The sequence below is a fragment of the Manacus candei genome, unplaced genomic scaffold, assembly GCF_025592945.1.
Source record: "Manacus candei isolate 608988 ecotype Guabito, Panama unplaced genomic scaffold, ASM2559294v1 h1tg000043l, whole genome shotgun sequence".
Classification (NCBI taxonomy): Eukaryota; Metazoa; Chordata; class Aves; order Passeriformes; family Pipridae; genus Manacus; species Manacus candei.
The window spans coordinates 6,917,213-6,935,679 of record NW_026138091.1 but is presented as its reverse complement, the minus strand read 5'-3'; the positions used below and the strand labels follow the sequence as shown (position 1 = coordinate 6,935,679).

The 18,467-nt window shown below is 42.2% G+C and overlaps 1 protein-coding gene across 6 annotated transcripts in view; it reads left to right on the top strand.

Annotated features, from left to right (window-relative positions):
* Positions 1 to 18,467, top strand: part of TBC1D30 (TBC1 domain family member 30) — a 52,661-nt gene that overhangs the window by 9,169 nt on the left and 25,025 nt on the right. The window contains exon 1 of one of the 6 annotated variants that reach the window (XM_051795786.1): positions 13,251 to 15,173. The exons of 4 other annotated variants lie outside the window; for them this stretch is intronic. In XM_051795786.1, coding sequence (XP_051651746.1) covers positions 15,014 to 15,173 — 160 coding nt within the window. In that variant the 5' untranslated portion in view covers positions 13,251 to 15,013. Of the gene's footprint in view, positions 1 to 13,250; positions 15,174 to 18,467 lie in introns of those variants that run through there. One more of the 6 variants, XM_051795787.1, reaches the window with a different exon arrangement.

Here is an 18,467-nt window from a genome sequence, read left to right as displayed (position 1 = left end):
TGTTTCAGTTCAGTAGCTTTCCTATTACCTCATGTGTATTCGTGTGCTTGGCTACATTACTAGCCTACCCTTTGTGGGTGCTAATGAATTTGATCCTTTAAATTGATGCTGTGGCTTTCTGAAATGCATGCTTAAGAAATGTTGTTTGTGGCTACTTCTTTTTTTTTCCTAATGAATTGTTGTTAATTTAGTTCTACCTGATCTTTTGTCCTTTGAAGTCTTCTGGTGGCGAAAGGGAAATGGAATGAAACATAATCATGAGCTTGAAAATGTCATAGTCATCTTGTTTGTTTAAACTGTGTCCAAAGATAGGCTGAATTTTCTTTATGGTCACTTGCCTACTTGTAGCAATACATGTGGAAATAAATAGAATATTGCTATTCATTTTTAGTTATTGCTGTTTTCATCAAACTATTAGTTGTGCTGCAGAGAGCAAAGGCTTTCTCTATTTCTTATGACTCCAGATGTGGAAGTGGTCTGAGCACTGGTTAGCAAGGATTTTCTGATCTGTTTTGTGTCCTGTGCTGGTTTGCAAAGAGTGAAGTTATGGACCAGTTAGAAAAGGAGAGAACCTGTATTCAGGAATGCTGAAGCTTGGCTCAGCGGGGATGGTAGCTATGTGCTTGGTCCATAAGATGCATTGGGCCAGTGGGCAGGAGTTCTTTTGATCTGGGTGGTGAAGTTCACCTGCTGGTCCCTTGGAATGGGCTGTGCACAAGGACAAATGGCTCTAGAAGATTTTTTTTTTCCTGGAAAGAAAGGCTGGCTTGCTATCTAATTTGGTCATATCTCAACTGAAAAGTTTTTGTGGTCTGTGCCACTGTAGAATATCAGATTAAAAAGATGTCAAGAACTAAGTGATTAGACCCTTACAGAACCTGGAATCCTTACTCTGAGGGAAATTTTGCTTTAAGGATACAACAACTAAAATATCTTATTCCAGCATGAAATAAAACACCCACTCACAAAAGTCAATTGCTTATGAAGCAAAATTCTGAAAGCTTATATTTAGAACCAACATGCTTTGTTCAGATGCCTTTTTCATTTCATGTTAGGTAATGAGCCATTTTCAACTTAGGTGATAAAATGTTTAATCCTAAAAAGAGTCAAAATTATGCTTTTAGCATTTGAAAATATGTTTTAATCAAAGATGACAATTTGCTGAAAAGGACTTAGCTTTCCACAAGCTGTTATTTTATGGCAGAGCTTTCCATTAAAGTGGTTCCAACCAACTTTGTTACAGAGATCTTCCTGGGATTGTGCAGCCAGCCATCTCTGCAGCTCACTCCCTGACTGCTCAGCACTGGGATTGCCAGGCTGATTATGGAGCTGAGGACCCCACATGCATTCCTAAGCCATATATTTTCCTTCTGAGTCTTTAGGGATTATATGAATCCTTACTTTTTTGTGTCATGTACTTTCCTAACTTCTTTGTTCCTAACTCTCACCACTGAAATGTTTTACCTTCATGAAAAATACCTCCTGGCTCCCCCAGAACAAGTGTCATATTCCATCATTGACTAAAATTTGAACGGTTCTTGAAAATGGTTTTTATTATGGGCTCCTTTGGCTACATTCTTCAGGATTTAACTAAGCTAACTGTCCTGGTGGCTGCTTCAGCTGGTGTCAGGAGCCAGAGATAGGATTGCCTTTGCTACAAACCCTGGGAGTCTGTTCAGGATCTAGGTGCTTACAGTATCAGCATGGGGGGTATAAGACTATACCTGACTGACGCTTTTTTTCTTCTAAGTATCATTCCACTGCTGCCATTAATAGGAAATTGTCTGCATTGGAGTTGGGGTCACTGCTGCTGGTAAATTCCTGGAGACAGTGTGGAGCCTGCTGACTAAGAGACCATTATGTCCTTGAGGAATGTGCTGCCTCCTGGCTCACTGCTGCTGTTCCTTTTCCAGTCCAGTAAGCCACTGTGTCTGGAGAGGTGAGATTTTCATGGGAAAGGTGTTTGGGACTAGTTGGAAGCTGAGCAAATGAGCATCTGACCTCAGGCACTTGCCTCTGACAGGAGAGAGCTTTCAGTTACCTGTTCACTTCTGCCCATTGAGCATCAAACTTGGCCCCAAACGTGCCTCACACAGAAGCAAGTGGATGTTGATTGCAGTGACTTACTGTTTGGGACATACCAGCCCTTCACCCAAAGGAGCCTGGTGAGATCTGGGAGACACTGGTCAAACAGCTGTGGTGTCCCACTTCTGTATAAGCTTGTGGGCCCTGTGAAATGGAGAGCTATAACCCTGCATCCTTCCATCTCGCCCCACGTTGAATGCTTGTCCTGGGAAATGGCAGACATCTGGGGTGAGGGCGAAGTGGGGCTAAATTGACCCATCTGAAGTGTGTTGTGTAGGTGTGTTCTATAGCTGGCCCCAGCTGCTAGGGTGAAGGGGCACCCTGTGACAGTCACCTGAGGTGGTGAGAGAATCAATCACTGCTTACCTAACTACAACTAGTTTTATTTCTTCCCTCCCTCCCTAATAAATAGTTCAGCAGTATTTTTTAATAATGTAGAAACTTGATGGAATAGTAATAGCTGAATGTGGTTACAATATAAAAAATTATTCTTGCAGAACAAATATTTCATTGTGTGCAGAACAAATATTTCATTGCTTATCATGGAACCAAACAGTAAATTCAGTAAATCGTGCTGTAAGCACTAGGCTGGCTGCTGAATCTAGGCCTAGTTTGCAGCATAAAATGCAGATTCTTCAATATAAGGATGTATAGATTGCAGAGTCACTATTAAATTCTTGTTCTGCAACATTTGGTATAGGATGTTGCAACTACTCTTGGTCAGTGTGCTAGCAGCTGTGACAACAGTGAAATTGGTTGAGTTAGTGCTACACCCGAGATTGTGTTTGTTTTGGGTATGCATACAACTTGGACATTGACTGCTTAACTTCTTTTCTGTATTCTTCTGTGTGACAGTAATCCTGTCACTGTTGCAAAGTCATAGCTAACTTTACAGGATTAGTTTTGTAATTAATGAAGAGTTTTGAGTTCACTGAATTACGCTTCTCACAACAGCTGTGCCATGAGAAGTTGATGTATTGGGACAGTACTTGTTACATAAAATGCTCCCTTAGTATTAGAAACAGGAATTAATGTGATAGATTATTGTGCGTGGGGCTTTTTGTATTACTTATCAAGTACTATTTGTAGTACTTATATACTAATATGCCTGTATTAGTAGTTCTCAAAGTAGTTCTCAAAACAGTGATGTCTTATTTCTGTAGTACTGCGGTAACTTTGGAAGGTGGGATTTGATTAGCTCAAACTGAAGAGGCATGCAGTCATCTGGAGCGAGGATGCTGCTGTTTGCTGACAACAGCCAGAACAGCCTGTTCTCTGTCTACAGTCCCTGTCAGTCAGTCATGACATCAGAATTAACTGTCAGGCACTGCTGTGGATATCTGATCAGTGGTAAAGTTTGGTTAGTCTTTTATAAAAGACTTTTTATATAGTCACCCAGGGATTATTATGGTTAAATGAGAGGAGGTGCCAATTTCCACATAGGTTCAGGAACAGTGTGAAACAGCTCACCATCCTGCAGCCCAGCATGTCTGTCTGGGCAGGGTGAGTGTTGGCTATGGAGGGAGGAGTGGGGTGCAGGGCCCCCACTGAGCAAAGGGCTCAGCCTGAAAAGTGCTTGTGTGCTTTGCTGGGAGGCGTTGTCAGCATCCACAGTATAACCTAGGAGTTCATTTTGTTAACTGGGAATTTGTGAGGAAGCTGGCTGCACAACCAGTGGTGCCAAAGGCCATGTGGGACGGAGAGTTGCGCGAGAAGTGCGCCCGAGTGTATTCATATTTCACAGATCTTCAGACACTTTTGAACTGATGTAGATCCTGCTCCAGTTCCTACAGGTAGTGAAAAGCCATGGCATCTGTGGCAAATGTTGGACAATCAGGATGTTAAGATTGCTCTTGTGTATAAGCTCGCAGCAAGGGTTGCTGTGTGAGCTCCATAACTACAATACCATGTCATTGCAGTCTTTAATCTCCCTCTGACAAACATTTGGATGTAGAAACAGCCTGAGAGAAAAAGTTGTGTGATTAGATTGTATGCATAGTCTTTGACACTTGCCTAGCTTAGCACTACTTCCTCTTTTATTCTACTGGGTGTTACACTTCAGTACAAGTAACTGCACTGTTCTTTTTCCCACTGAAACAACCTTTTTTCTGTTTTTTTTTTTCTCTTAAACCATTGTGAACTTGTAGGAGGGTTAATGGGGCTTCACTGAAAATACCCAACAGGGTACATGGCCTTTAAGTAACACAGATGCATTTCATCTCCAAGTGGCACATGCTAAACATTCTTTGGTGAGTTAGTCTTTGAAGAGAAGATTTCCTGAGTACTAAAGATCAAATGGAGGATAACAGCTGCCTGGAATAATTAGTGCTAGGAACAGACTGATTTATGGAGCATCAGGCAGTACCAGCAGCTATGTTTCTGCAGCTTTGTGAGATAAGCTTGACATTTAAAAACAAGGTGCTAGAAAAATGGACTGTGAACTTGGTCTATTTGGATCAATAGTCCTGCTTATAGTTAAGTGCTGGAGCATCTCTGGAGGAAGAGTTAAATGAGAACCTCAGATTTTAAAATGCTTTTCTGCTTGAAGCTGTTAATAACCTGAATGTGACTTACTGAGCAGTAAATGAGTGCTCTTCATATATCCTTGGAATTTGCCAAGGAAGTCAAGTCTATGTTCCATCTCCATGTTACATCATCTTACTTACAAACCTATAATTTGTATCTTATTTCTTAGTAAAAATTGGAAACTTCTTGCTATGTTTTGCCAACAGTGAGACGGCCTCTAAATTTATTTCTCTATAAATTACCTTCCTAAAATCACAGCAACCTGGTACTGATCAGTGTTTTCCCTGCCATCCATACAATACATATGGCCAAACTACAGAGCATGAACAGTTTTTGGTTCTTGGGTTGGATTGATAGCTAGCTAACTTTTTAATGTGGTCTGGGTTTTTTTGTGTATGGTTTTGGTTGTTTGGTTTTTTTATGTTGTCCTCCCCTCCCCCCCCATGTGCTGGTTTAAAGGTAAACTGGCAGGGGAAATGAACCCAACTCAAAAGAGATTATAAGTCAGAATAACAATTTAATAAAAATAATACAATAAATACAATTACACAGACAAACAATTGGTTTTAACCCACAAAACCCATATGTATAACCCAGCACCCTGGGGGATGAACAGAGTGGTGTTTGTTGGGCCCCCCTTCCCGTGCTGAGCCCCACGTGGTCCCCCTGAGTCCAAAAGTAAAAGGAGAGGGAAAACCTGTTGGTGAGAGTGGTGATTGCAGTCTGGTCGGGAGTCGTGACTGCAGTCCGGATGGGAGTGGGAGTCGCAGTCCAGTCAAGATGGTCTCAGTGTGGTTGAGAGTGGTGGTCGCAGTCCAGTCCAAGTTCCGGTCCTTCTTTGGATCCCACAGGTGGTACAGAAGTCCCAAGACTCCAAGATTATATATCCTCAGCTTCAGGCAGGAATGCCCAGTACCTCCCTCAGAGCGGGGAGTTCCACAATGAGTGTGAGGACAGGAACATCCTCCTGTCTCACAGGCCTCTTAACACCCAGCTTATAGCCTGAGGGGTCAGGTGTGCTCTGGGCAGCTGCTGTAAGTGGTCTATTGATAACAGTTCTGGGAAATGGCATGGAAGGGTGTAGAATACACAGTTTTGGGTTACACCTACTCAGTGATGAGCTGGTCCCAGCTGTTCTAACTAGGACACCCCAGTATGTTACTGCCAAGTTCTTGTCTTGTCCAGCATTCATTGGCAGTAATAGGTACTGGGCCTTAGGTCCTGAAGGAAAAATAATTATACAGTGGCGCTAAAGGAAGTGAGAGTGGGGGAGTAATCAATGTACATAGCTGATATATTTTTAAAACATATACTAATATGAATAATTGAATATTACTAACATTTATAGTAATGTCTAGAGAGGTCCAGTGAAGTCAGGAACCTGTTGAGCTGGACAAACTGGACATCATTGGGCAAACACATGGTACAAGGCTCTTTGAAAAACATAACAGGACAAGACCACTTGAAGGCTGGTAGGAGAAGCACATAGTCAGAGAAGTGAAGCAAGTCTTCCAAAGATACGCAGTAGTAAATAAACGAACAGAGCTTTGCTGTTAGCAAACTCGTGCTTGTATGGTGTTGTACATGCTCAAAATCAATTTTAATGGCTCAAGGCTTCAGTACTAAATGAGCCTTTGATTAATCCTAAATACATATCCAGTTCCATAAACTTGTCTTGTAAGAGTGGGTTATGAACTGAAATGTTGTCATTTAACTGTTGAGTATAAAAGCTTGGAGTAGTAATGTTGTTGGAACTGATAACTATTTTTGCCTCTTCATCTCACAAATTTCAGCAAAAAAACCATCTGTGTCAAACTTGCTTAAATGACCAATGTATGTACTTTTTTCAGGAAGAAGAGGTGGTAGTTTGAAGTTCTTTTTCTTTGTTAGTTGCTTCTGTTTCCAAGATATGGAAACAGAGACCTCTCTAGACATTACTATAAATATTAGCAATATTCATTAATAATTTTTCTGACTTTTGCAATTACTCTTTAATCTAAAATCTTTCAAAGTGTTCAGTCTCTGAACAAATCTTGTCTTGGGGACATAGGATTGTTTTGTTTTCTTTCATTATGTTGGGGGATTAGAATCTTGCTGTTTCTGAAATAGCAGTTCAGATCAATGAAGCTGGCAATTCACACTGTAAAATTCATTTGCTATACTAGGTGCTAAGCAAATAATCAGATTCTAATAAAGGAAGAGCAGTTCAGTTTTAGAGCTGGGAACCTGCAATGACCTTCATTTTTCTGCAACTATTATCTTAACATAACTACAAATCAAACCTGTCAGAATTCTTTTTTCATGTATTGGGTTAGATTTTCTGCTGACTTGGTGATTTATTTTTTTGCATTACAATATAGCATTTAAGCTAGATTCTGGGGTGTGAATACTGGCCAGGATATGCATTTACTTCATATTGTTTAACAAGGCTAAGGAACAGTTCTTAATTTTTATAATCATACTTTTCAATTTTTTTTTTATATAAGCCTATTCAACAATTTTTTTTCTTACTATTTTGGTAAGGAACATATTATTTTTAATTCTCTGCTTTGGTAGAGTCAAATAATTTCTCTGACAAAAAGAAGGTAATTTGCTCTTTGAGACTTCAAATCATTGCTTTGTATTTAATTTAAAAAGTGTTTTCTCTATATTTTATCGATCGTGTAAGTATTGCTGCGACTTTTGTTCCAGTTGGTAACTCTAGACTTTATGCTACTGGTTACTGCAGCAGTTAAAATACATTGTTACTTTTACCTTGTTCATGAGATGCAACTATCAGCTTAATGTAGCTGCATATGATCTGCTTTACTGTTATAGCTGGCACATGAAGGCAGTAAGTAAAATAAGTTGATTCTCTCCCTCCTTTTACTTTCTTTATCAGAACAATACAGATCACTGCTCCTCAAGTGGAAATTATAACTTTAGAGTTTATTTATGCATTTGAAGCAAAGTGGAAAAAGATTGTAAGAAAACTAAATGCTGTTGTTGAATTGCACACACACCCAATTTCACCACGTGGAAAGATCTATCCACTTACTTGTCTATAATTTTTCTCTGATTAAGAGCTTATTGGGAGCATTTGGGACATAGAAAGCTTCTGAAGTTCTTTTTTGTTAGGTGTCCTTTTGTCCTTTTGGAAGACAACATACAAAGAATTAAACACAGAGGTGAACTTCAGTGTTTGATTAATCACAGGTGTTCACGAGTGCTTGTGACTATGCTTTCTTTATTATCATTTTAGATCTATTCTATGTCTTCCTCTCATTGCTTTAATATCCAGAACTCTTCACAACCTACTTTTCTCTCTTGTCCCATCCTTATAATTTCTTACTTAGTATTCAAGGTTAGCTTGTGCCTCCTACCTCCACCCCACATGTTTTAAAACAAGTACCTTCTCAATTTCCCCCCATGTTGGCATTTTCTTATAGATGTTTAACCATGTTAAACATGCTAATGATTAAAACCTAATCTCTCAGCCTTCTTATTGACCTTATGCCTTCACGGTGTCCCCTGGTACTCAACTTTGCCATAAGTCTACAGAAACAATTGCGGCTCTTTTGTTAAGACTATTGCCCACCATGTTTTTCAATATCATCTGGCTGTCTAACTGTGCTCCTCTATAAGCTAATGTGTTTTCTTTTCGCTTATTTACTTTCTTTTAAAGCAGGCGGTCCGCTTTTCTGCTGCGCTTTTCTGATGTGCGTTGCAATACTGCTGCAGCCCAAAATTAGGATTCATGGGCACTGCAGTGAGCACAGATAGCTTTTATGGAATATCAGGCATACTCAATTGTATAAGTTTGTTGTCCTCTATTATTTGCATAATAAAGTGAACTTACTTCTGTCTTGTGATCAAGCAAAATTATATTTAATCCCCTTTTTGTTTCCCTCATGGATAGTTCTGCGTTAAATCTCTGCCTTGTCCTTTCCATGCAGCTGTTGAACCTTACATTAAGGTAAAGATTTCCACATCACATCTGTTTTGTAATGTCAGTAGGGGGTTTTCTGGTTGTTGTTTTTCCCTGAAATATTTGAGGTGCCTGTGATCTGTGGTGCACGATGTTTAAAAAACATGAGTCAGTTTCTACTTTTCAGAAAGTTTTTCAATTCTTTCCTTTTAAGCTCTGGGAACAGCCAATTCTCAGTGATGGGCCTAGAGTGAAATAGGCCACCCTTTCTTATTACCCAGCACATTGACACGGTTTGCTGTTACTTGTGTGCTCATGCTTACTGAATTATCAGCAATTTTAATTCTTCTATCCTTAGAACCAGTTTGACATAGGAACTCCAGATACTACAGAATACTAGCTGATTAGTTGTGTGGCGATGAGAGTTGGTGGCATAGGAGAGTTAATAATTTGTGATGTAAAGCATTTGAATATTAACATATTCAGTGTTAGGTTGATGTGATTATCTTGTAGACAGGTTTAAGACAAGCTTCTGGCTTACTGCTGAGTGATTTTCTAAAGAACTCAGGAAAATAGGGGCTTTGTGCTCTACTGGATTTAGCATAGGTCTGGGAGATGGGTTCATGCAGTTCTGCTGTTGCTGCCCTTAGACCTGGTACTGTAACAGATGTCAAGTCTTTCTGCACCTCCTTCATTAATTTAAATAGTTATATAACTGCAAATGGAGAGGGGTTATGGGCAGGTTCACGGGGTTACAGGTATGTGTGTACTTCTCTTTTGGCAACCTGCAGTGCTTTTGAGGGCTTTCATATTTTCACCTACGTGATCCAATTGCATAAGCATCTTGTGCAACTCTGTGAACAACCAGTGGATCAAGGGACTGCAGATGGCCTTACCTGCACTGATTTACTGCCTACAAATGTGGTGCCTCCCTAGACTGGAAACTGGTCATCACAGGTCCACCCCATTGTGCTGTAAACTGCCAGAAACTGCTTTCACAACTGATTAATGGATGTATTATATTTTCAAATGTTTTCACTAATGCTGGAAAATTTTGACATACTTCTCAGGGCATATCTGCCAAAAATTTCAAGAAGGGATATGACTATGAACATTATTAAACTTGTAAATACACTTACTAGTTGTAACTGTCCATCACTCCCGAAGGATAAATTACAACGTGCACTTGTGGGCCAGTGATGCTGGGGTCAAGGAGACCTGGCTCTATGGAGGGGACTTTCTTTTCTCGTCAGTCCTGTCCTAGTGTATGCACGTGTGTAGTACAAAAGGCAGGAGTGGATAGTATGTATGGGAGGAAGGGCTGAGAATTAGAAAAAAACCAAATCAGACCACCGCAACCAAAGATCATAACAAAGAATCTTGAGTATGAAGTTGTCTTGGCTGAATCCTGATTAAGATAAGCTGAAGGATAGTGCATATACAGTAGTGAGCTTTTTACAGGAGTTACAGTCTTGTAGATTAATTTCCTGTTAAAAGATATATACTATAGTGAGCAGCACTATTGTAATGATGGTCTCTGGATCAGTCCTTAATAGATATGGCTAAACAACGTGCAAGCAATATTCTTTTTCAGATATCTTAGCTATAAACAAAGCCCCATGGCCAGAGATCACTCTGTAGTGAGAGAATTCCCTGGATCCTCTGTCTTACACTCTCCAAGAACAAGTGGGCTGTTTTAGGGCTTCCTTCAAAAGAAGGCTCTGTTAAAGAGTAATTATTGTGCGACAGTTTTTGAAGGGGGAAATAAGTAAGGAGGTTATGTGCCTGAAGTCTAAAGGAAGAGGAAACATTTGACTAGCTGCACTCTTCCTGAGGCTAAATCATGTAAATTTTAGCTCTCTGTTTCTGGAAATCACAGATGCTATTTCCTGTCCATTGTGTAGCTTAAATTTGCACTGAATGTCTTTGTAGGCAAGGATTGGCTCTGCGCTTTTTGTCTCTGATATCTAGTATAGGACAAGTGAGGTCCTGACCTTTTTTGTGACATTTTATATACAAAGTGATACAAATGATGACTAACGCAATGGAAAAGTTTAAAATATTAATGCTGTGTTGATGAGACTGTAGCTTGCCAACAATTTGTACCATTTTCACGATTCCTACTTGTTGAAAGTGCATAGAATTAACCTTCTCTAGGCACAAGTACAGTAGCAAAACTTCATTTTTTTAATTGGTTCTGGAACCATCCTCTGTGCAGTAAAGACAACCCTGGATTACTTGTCTGACAGCAGTAACCAGATTGGTGGCAGAACAGAACCTGTTAGTCCAAAGTCCCATTTCTCCTTCTGTATAACACAAATCCGTCCAGTCTTACTGATGGGCTCCCTTGTCAGGTGCTCATGCTGTGGATATGCAAAACAGTGCTACAGACTCTGTGCTTGGCGGTTGACACAATAGCTACAGGCAGGTGATGGATCACAGCACCCACTCACCTGCACTGTCTAAGGTAGCATATGAGTACCACAGCCTGCAGACAAAGAAGTACTGGCAGTGCAGGAGGGCGTGCTCTGCTTGCAGGCTGAAGTGGGAGGTGTGCTGGGCTGTGCCACCTCACAGACTTTTGTGGTCAAGGGACACGTGCTGTAGCATCTCTGTAGTGCCTGTGCCCCTGCAGTGTCAAAAACCCAACAAGCCAGAGACCTCTTTTCAAGCTGTCAGAGGTGACTCCATCTTGTGCGTTGGAGGACTGTGAAACTCCAAATGGGTCGTACTTGTTTTTAGGCCTCTAGGATCAAGCAGAAGGAAGCAGGGCTGGTTTTGACAGAGGGGATATTTATTAATAGAAAACAGAATTGGGTAAGATAGGAATCTTGTGCTCCAGTGGTGAAGATGGTTTAATGGGCTAAATGTATTTAAAATAGTTTTGCCTCCTGGGAGAATCTTAAATTGCCTTACCCTTTCTTCCTTCCAACATGAACATATTTCATTCCACGTGTTTTCTCTTGTACATTACAATTTGCAAGTGAAATCCTTTTTTTCTTTTGAGCTCATGATGAACTACACTACACATCAGAAAATGTGTTGGCTGGATTTAAAATGTCTTTATTTGCTAACTCTGTAGAGCTATTTGAAACCCAGTGGTAATGGGGTCACATTTTCTGGGTACATTTTTTGGGCTCTTAAAGGTAGCGTATGAGGCTATGATTTGGTCAATATAACAGGTTTTCCCTTGTGGTTACAATACGTTTTCCCCCTTCATCCTATTGATAGATATTTCTTCCTGATATTTGCTGTATTGGCAGCTGCTGTAGTGATGCTGCCTAAGCGTAATTTCTAAAATGTGTTTGGACGAAACATATTACAATATTATCAGACCATATATTTACTATAATGTATTTTTTCATGGGTACATGTTGCTTTAAGCATTTTTGCCAACATACATGTCCAGAAGTGTGGCAAACAAGCTTTTTGTCCCCAGATTTTGACTGTTTTACTGGGATGTTGTGATGCAAATCAGAATTAAGGGAGATCTGTATGCTTTTTTGTGAAATGAAGGGGAGGATGTGGACTTAATGAAATACAGTCACCCAGCTAAAAAAAGGTCTTACCATTTTTAGTCTTGATTACAGTAGTCTTCTTAGCACACATCAGAAGAGAAGCAGTAAACTATGGCTTCCACTAATCCTGGGGTTGGTATTAAAGCTCCATGCAAACAGATATGTTCTTTAAAAGCAAGATTGATCTGTGGCCCCATTTCTGCTACTGTTCCTGTCACTGCCCCATCTGTTTGTGCTCATTCTCCCTTTCTAGCTGCCTCTGCTTTACCTTGTTGTCCCAGTGAAGACAGAAGAGGGCTGAGGAATGGAGAGGTTTAAAGTACATGGAGTTTGTAAAATCCTGGCAGTGATCATAGGACTGACCACCATAAGGTTGATTGTAAGAAAGGAACAAGTTATACATACGAACTAATATTTCTTAAGTTCTCTGGCTTTAAAATGGCATGGGTAGCAGATGGTGGTAAGACTGCAAAGAGGTACTAAATGAGGAGGTAAGGTTTTTCAGAAAGTGACTCTATTGTGTGGGAGGGAATACATGAACTACCGGGCGGGGGGAGAAACAAAGTCTTGGGTTGATTATTACGAAATACTGGAGCTGAAATATCTTGCTTAGCCAAATGCTTTGATATTTTTTTTTCCCCCTCAAAATCTTTTCTGAATGTCATCTGTCTTGTCAGTAACTGCAGGTGAGGACTTGTGGATGTGAGAAGACTTCTGTGCATTGGCGTATCAAACTAGATTCGTGATGGCAAACATGTCTTGCCAAAGGCAAATTAGAGGCTTTGACTGATCAGTGGTTAAAATCCAGTGCCATCCACTTTTCTAGAAACTAGGCTCTAGCCCTTAAGATATGTATATGTATGCTTAATGGAAGGGTTATCCCTGTCTCTAAAATCCATCTGTGCTAATGATCCAGTGAGTCATCAAACCCATTAGTATGGTTTGGCTTCTTCATTTTGTCTCCTGAAGTTCAATTTTGCATTTTTTTTCTTCAATGTTGTGTTTATTGGCTGGCATGCAGGAAAGCTCCTTAATGGTATGCTGGTAGACTTGGAAGTATCCATGTCCCGAGTCACAGAATGATTGTCCTGATTGTTTCCAGTATTCTTATAGCAACAAGATGACAAGTAGGAGAAATACCAGTAATGGGGATACCTAATTCTCATTTTGAGAGCTGATTATCCTTATTGGTTAAATATTGATGTCTTAGAGCTGATTGGTAATTGTTTAAAAATTGAAGGTAACGTATGATTATGTTCAGTTTAGTGTGATGACCGATTCTCACTGTATGGATAAGGAGTGGTTTCTGAAACTTTGGCTATGGCTCCTGAGACTTTGGGCCATGGCATGTGGTGTTGAGTTAGTCAGTCTTGAAATGATCCAAGAATGATATGGCGCTATTTGTGGATGGTGCTCAAGCAAGGGAAGAATAATATTAGAGACATAATATGGCTATTTCTGTATTTAAATGTTGCCGGTACAGTCCTGTTGGTCCATTCAGTACACCTAGGGAGACTAATTGATTTAAAATTTGATGCTTTAACTACTAAATCATCATCTCCAGCTGGCACTGAAAGAAAGTGATTTGCATATCTACATCAGCAGGGAAGTGTCACCTTTGATAAAAAAAGAACCACCGACACACAGACTTAATTATCTATTCAGAGTGCAAGCTAGCAGCTGAAATGTAGTGACTTTTCTCCAAAACTGAAACAGATATTTAAAGAGTCGTGATCAAAATCACGCTTCTCTGAAAACGTAACAGTGACTTCTAAAGATAGCTATAACTGATCTTAAAAAAGGCTTGGTTCTGTGTTTTATATTGTGTATCTTTTATGTAATTGGCTTCACTGCTTATCTGTTGCCAGTTTTCTCCTCTCTATAATGCGATTGAGTAAAACATCTTTTTAAGAAAGGAGCAAATTGTTTCAAAGCTACAGTCATTGGAAGGTAGACTCATACTTCTGGTAGTTTGGTCTTTCAGCCTGACTAATGTGGTGTGATAAATCTGCTCTCCTTCCACAGAAACACTGCATGGTTTAGGTTGTAAAAGCTGTGATTATTTCAAATGTTCTTCCTTCTTGTCAATCGAACCACTAGTTTGAAATTCTGTATTAAACCCTTTTAAGATGCTGTTAGACCAAAATGCATCTAATAAAGTGCTGTTGAATAGCTTCTTTTAACTATTTAGTGCATGGCACATCATTGCTTGTAAGTGCAGTTGCAATTTAGATTCATAGAAAAGGCTGTTATTTTAGCTGAGAATGTCCAAAGGCTCTGTGCTGGAGAGTCAGAAACAGATACTGCACAGCCCACTTGCTTGTGCTGCTGCTGAGGCTGTCCATAAGCAGCTCTGGCTGCAGGACCTGATCCAGCTTGCCCTGGCATTGAGATGCTGTTATATTCTTCACTCTCCCCCCGTTCCATGGTCTGGTAGTGCTTGTGGTATTCCTTCCCAGGACAGCTTTTTGAAAGGGGCAGCAGGACTATCTATATGTGTCCAGCTGTAGCCCAGAGAACTACACGAGAAGACTCTTTGGTGGATATTTAGCTAATTTCAATCTCTGGAGAAATTTCAGCATTGCCGCCTGTTAACAAGCGTCAAGTGAGCTGTGTCCGTATTGCTGTCGAGTGTCTCCATGCAGCCTGGGGGGCTGTGCAGCTGTCCTGCAGCCCTTTGCCAGCGCTGAGCCCCACCACCGCCGCCGGGGCTCCCTTGATTTCTAACCAGAGCTCTGTTTCCCTTTGCCCGCTGCATCCCAGGTGGTGCTGGAGGAGGAGAGGCTGCTGCTTTACTCAGGCAGTGATGCTACGATTGTGGGCGGGAACAGCTTTTTTTTTTTTCTTTCCCCTTTTTTCCTTTCTCCTCTCCTTGTCCTCCCTCTTCTCTCCCGCACTTGGACTTCGCTGTCTGCAGTGCAGATCCTCGCCTGCCATGCCCCCGGCCCCGCCGGCCTAGGGCGAGCCCCCGGGCACCATGCGGCAGGACAGGCTGACGGGCTCGCTGCGGCGCGGGGGGCGATGCCTGAAGCGGCAGAGCTCGGGCGGCGGCGTGGGCACCATCCTCAGCAACGTGCTCAAGAAGCGCAGCTGCATCTCCCGGACCGCGCCGCGCCTGCTGTGCACCTTGGAGCCAGGTACCCGCCGGCCGGGCGAGGCAGCGGCTGCCGCCCCGTAAGCGGCTTAGCGGGGCGGGAGAGCGGCCGGGGCCGCGGAGGCGGCGTGGAGAGGAGGCAGGCGGCCGGAGGGCGATGCGGTCTGCGGGTAGGCGCGGCGGGGCGGGGGGCAGCGCCCGGGGGCAGCCCCGGGCCGGGCAGGTGCGGCGGCCCCGGCGGGGCCCGGCCGGCGTGGGGCGCCGCGGTCGCGGCCTGGGGCCGGCGGGGTGCGCGGAGCGCGGACTCCGGGGCCTGCGAGGGGGGCCCGGGCTGGGGAGCGGCGGAGCCACCGCGGCGGGTGCGAGGAGGCCCCGGCGGGAGGCCGGAGGCGGCCGGGGCCCTGCAGGGAGGCAGCGCCGGGGGCTCATCCCGCCCGGCCGGCGGATCCTGGATCCGCTCTCCAGCTCTCCCGTTCCTTTCCCTGCTCCTCCCGCCCGGCGTCGCCGCCTCGCAGCGCTTTTGTGTCGTTTCTCCCTGCTGCCTCCCTCCCTTCTCTTCTCCCCCGGGCTCGGTGCCGCAGCTTTCCGCCAGCCTCTCCCCGTGGTCCCCCTCAGTCTCCCCAGATAAACCTACTAACTCCTGACCTGCCGAAGAGCCCTCCTCCCACCCAGCCTTTGTCTACTGTAGGGTATTGTCTAAATTCGCAACCGTGCCTTTCCCAAGGGAAGGGCATCAGCTGTGCGGCTATTTTTCTGGATCTTGCTTCAGCACTAAAATCTTTTAAGAACCAGGTGGTCAGCCAACAAAGTATATTTGCTCCAGAGAGGTGGGCTCTCAACAGAAGCATTGATCGGTGATCATTACTGAATGCTAGATTCTAGTTGCCTGCCATAAAAATTTTGGATTTTCTTTTTTATGAAATATTAGAAATTTAAATTCGATTTACAGTGTTAGAGCTGTCACTTGTAGCTAAAATGTTGTTGATCTGTTGCCTAGTCACAAGCATTTACAAAGCATGCAAGCCAGAGATCCACTGAAACATAGAGCAATACATGGAAATATGTGAGGATCACTTTCCATTGTGCTACCTGTGTGTGCATCAAACACACAAAGCTGACTACTTCCGTGACTGAGATGAGTTTCGGAGGCTGTTATTAATTCTGGTACAGGTTATAATGACATTCTTTTATTTACACTTGCACAAAGACCAGGGGATGTGATCAGAGGCATAACCACAAACGCCATAGTCTTAAAAATCCCACTGACTGGGTTTTCCGTATGTAAGTAAAGACAGTAACATTCAGGATACATGCTTCCATAGAGTGATGGAGATGGGGCACCTGATGAGCCCTTAAAAAATATGCTGGATGAAGTTTCCTTCAGATTTACTTAGTGTCTGTATTGAGAAGTTTCTGTAGACTGGAAGTTTTAGATGTGCTTTGATACATCCCAGTGAGCTCTGGCTCCTGATAGAAGTGATTTCATGCAGAGTTACTCAGAATGTTACTTTTCTTTCTCTTTTTGCAGATGAAAACCTACATTTAGAGATAAATTGCAAGGCTAAGAATCTTCCTGAAATAACAGGCAACAGTATGGTGGTAGTTTACATGGTCACTTTTCTTTCCCCATGTATGGGCCCTCACTGCACACAAAGTTGCTTTAGGCCTTTTTCCTCATATATATTTTTATAAAATATTTATAGGCTTTCTGTGGGAGAGGTTTCAACAGCTGTGAAGTACAGCCAAGAACCTATAGTAGTGTACTTTGTAAGTTTAGTTTAAAGCTATGGCTTTATAGATCACATATGTGCATCAGAACAGATCATCTTCCTACACTTCTTCTGGTTTAAAATTTCTCAAAAAATCCCAGAGTTTACCTCATCCTTTTGTTTAATGTTGCTGCGGGAGAACTGGGAATTTGATTCCTTCACCCAGGTGCTTTTCTCCCCTCTTGTGGTTCTGTGCTACATTTTGGTCGTGCAGTGGAAGACAGCTAGGGTTTGGGAATCCTAGGGGGATAATCTTCCCTCTTACAACCTTTTCTTGCCAGGAGTCACTGTATATTTTACATGGAAAAGCTAATAGGACTGGGTTTTGTGGGGTTTTATCTTTTTCTTGTTTTTTTTTTTTTTTTCTTTTATTTTTTACATAACTTTTCTGCAGTGGTTTCTGGTGACCTGCTTGCAAGAGCAGCGAACAGGCCTTATTTTAACATACCCCTACCTTTCAGAAATTTGGTGCCAAATTTACCTTTGTGTGTGCTTGTATTCGTGGAGCTAATAATTCAAATGTGTTCCCAGTCTATTCCTACTTACATGAGCTAATATGCTTCTCAGTATGAAGAATCAGTTGAAAGTGTATGAACTGGTGGTGATGTTTAATATGTCAAATGACAGTATAGCCTGGCTGGTTTGATGTAAAAGGGCTGAGTTGTACAGACAGCGCTTAGAGTAGGAACTATTGCTGCGTATGTGGTACATTTCTGCCAGGCTGTCCATGTAAAGGAGCTGGGAAGAAAAGTTTTCCTAAGGCCCTAAAGGGTCTTTTCTGCAAAAAGCATATGTTTAGATGATGGAGAGGAATGTGACCCAGAGATGGAGGATTGTCAGAAAGGGGAAAATCCAGTGAAAATGGGTGCAGACCTGAGCTAGGGTTCTGTGGATGTGAGGTGCTGAGGGGGAAGGAAGCTATTGGGGAATCTAAATTAGTTTGTGGAGAGAAGGCAACTGAATGCAGAATTAAAGGGAGTTGCTGGTAAGACGTAGCAGATGATGGAAGACTTTGTGGAAGAAGCCTCTGGGAAAAGACTGACGAAGATCCAGGCAAAAGTAGACAGGATGAAAATGATAAAACAGTGCAAAAAAAATGAAGTAGTATGTGCAGGGGTAGGATATTTGTTAGGAAAAGGGGAATGATGGAGAAAGGAGGTTTAGGAAACCAGGAGAGATTGGAATAGGGATAGGCTCTCATTTCCTTGAAGCTCTAAAGTCCAAGGACAAATTCCTTGAGAAGAGCGCAGGAACTGCATGTAGCGAGAGGGTTCTTGTGCCAGAAGTAAGTGACAGACAATGAGATGCTGCCTGCAGTTTGCTGGTTGCTGTCCTGCAGATGCCCTGGGTGGGCATAGCCTTGCCTTGCTCTCTGTACTGTTTGTGTTCCAGCTTTTTTTACTTGCTTACTTGCTGTATTTTTTTTATTGAACAAGGTTGTAATTTTCTGGTTTTAGGAAATTTATGGGTGGGAATGAGGAACCGCTCCTGTATGGGCTGTGGCTCACTCCCCATGACAATTCTCCTCTCCTGTCACAAAATTGTCCTATAATTTGATTTTGAGAATA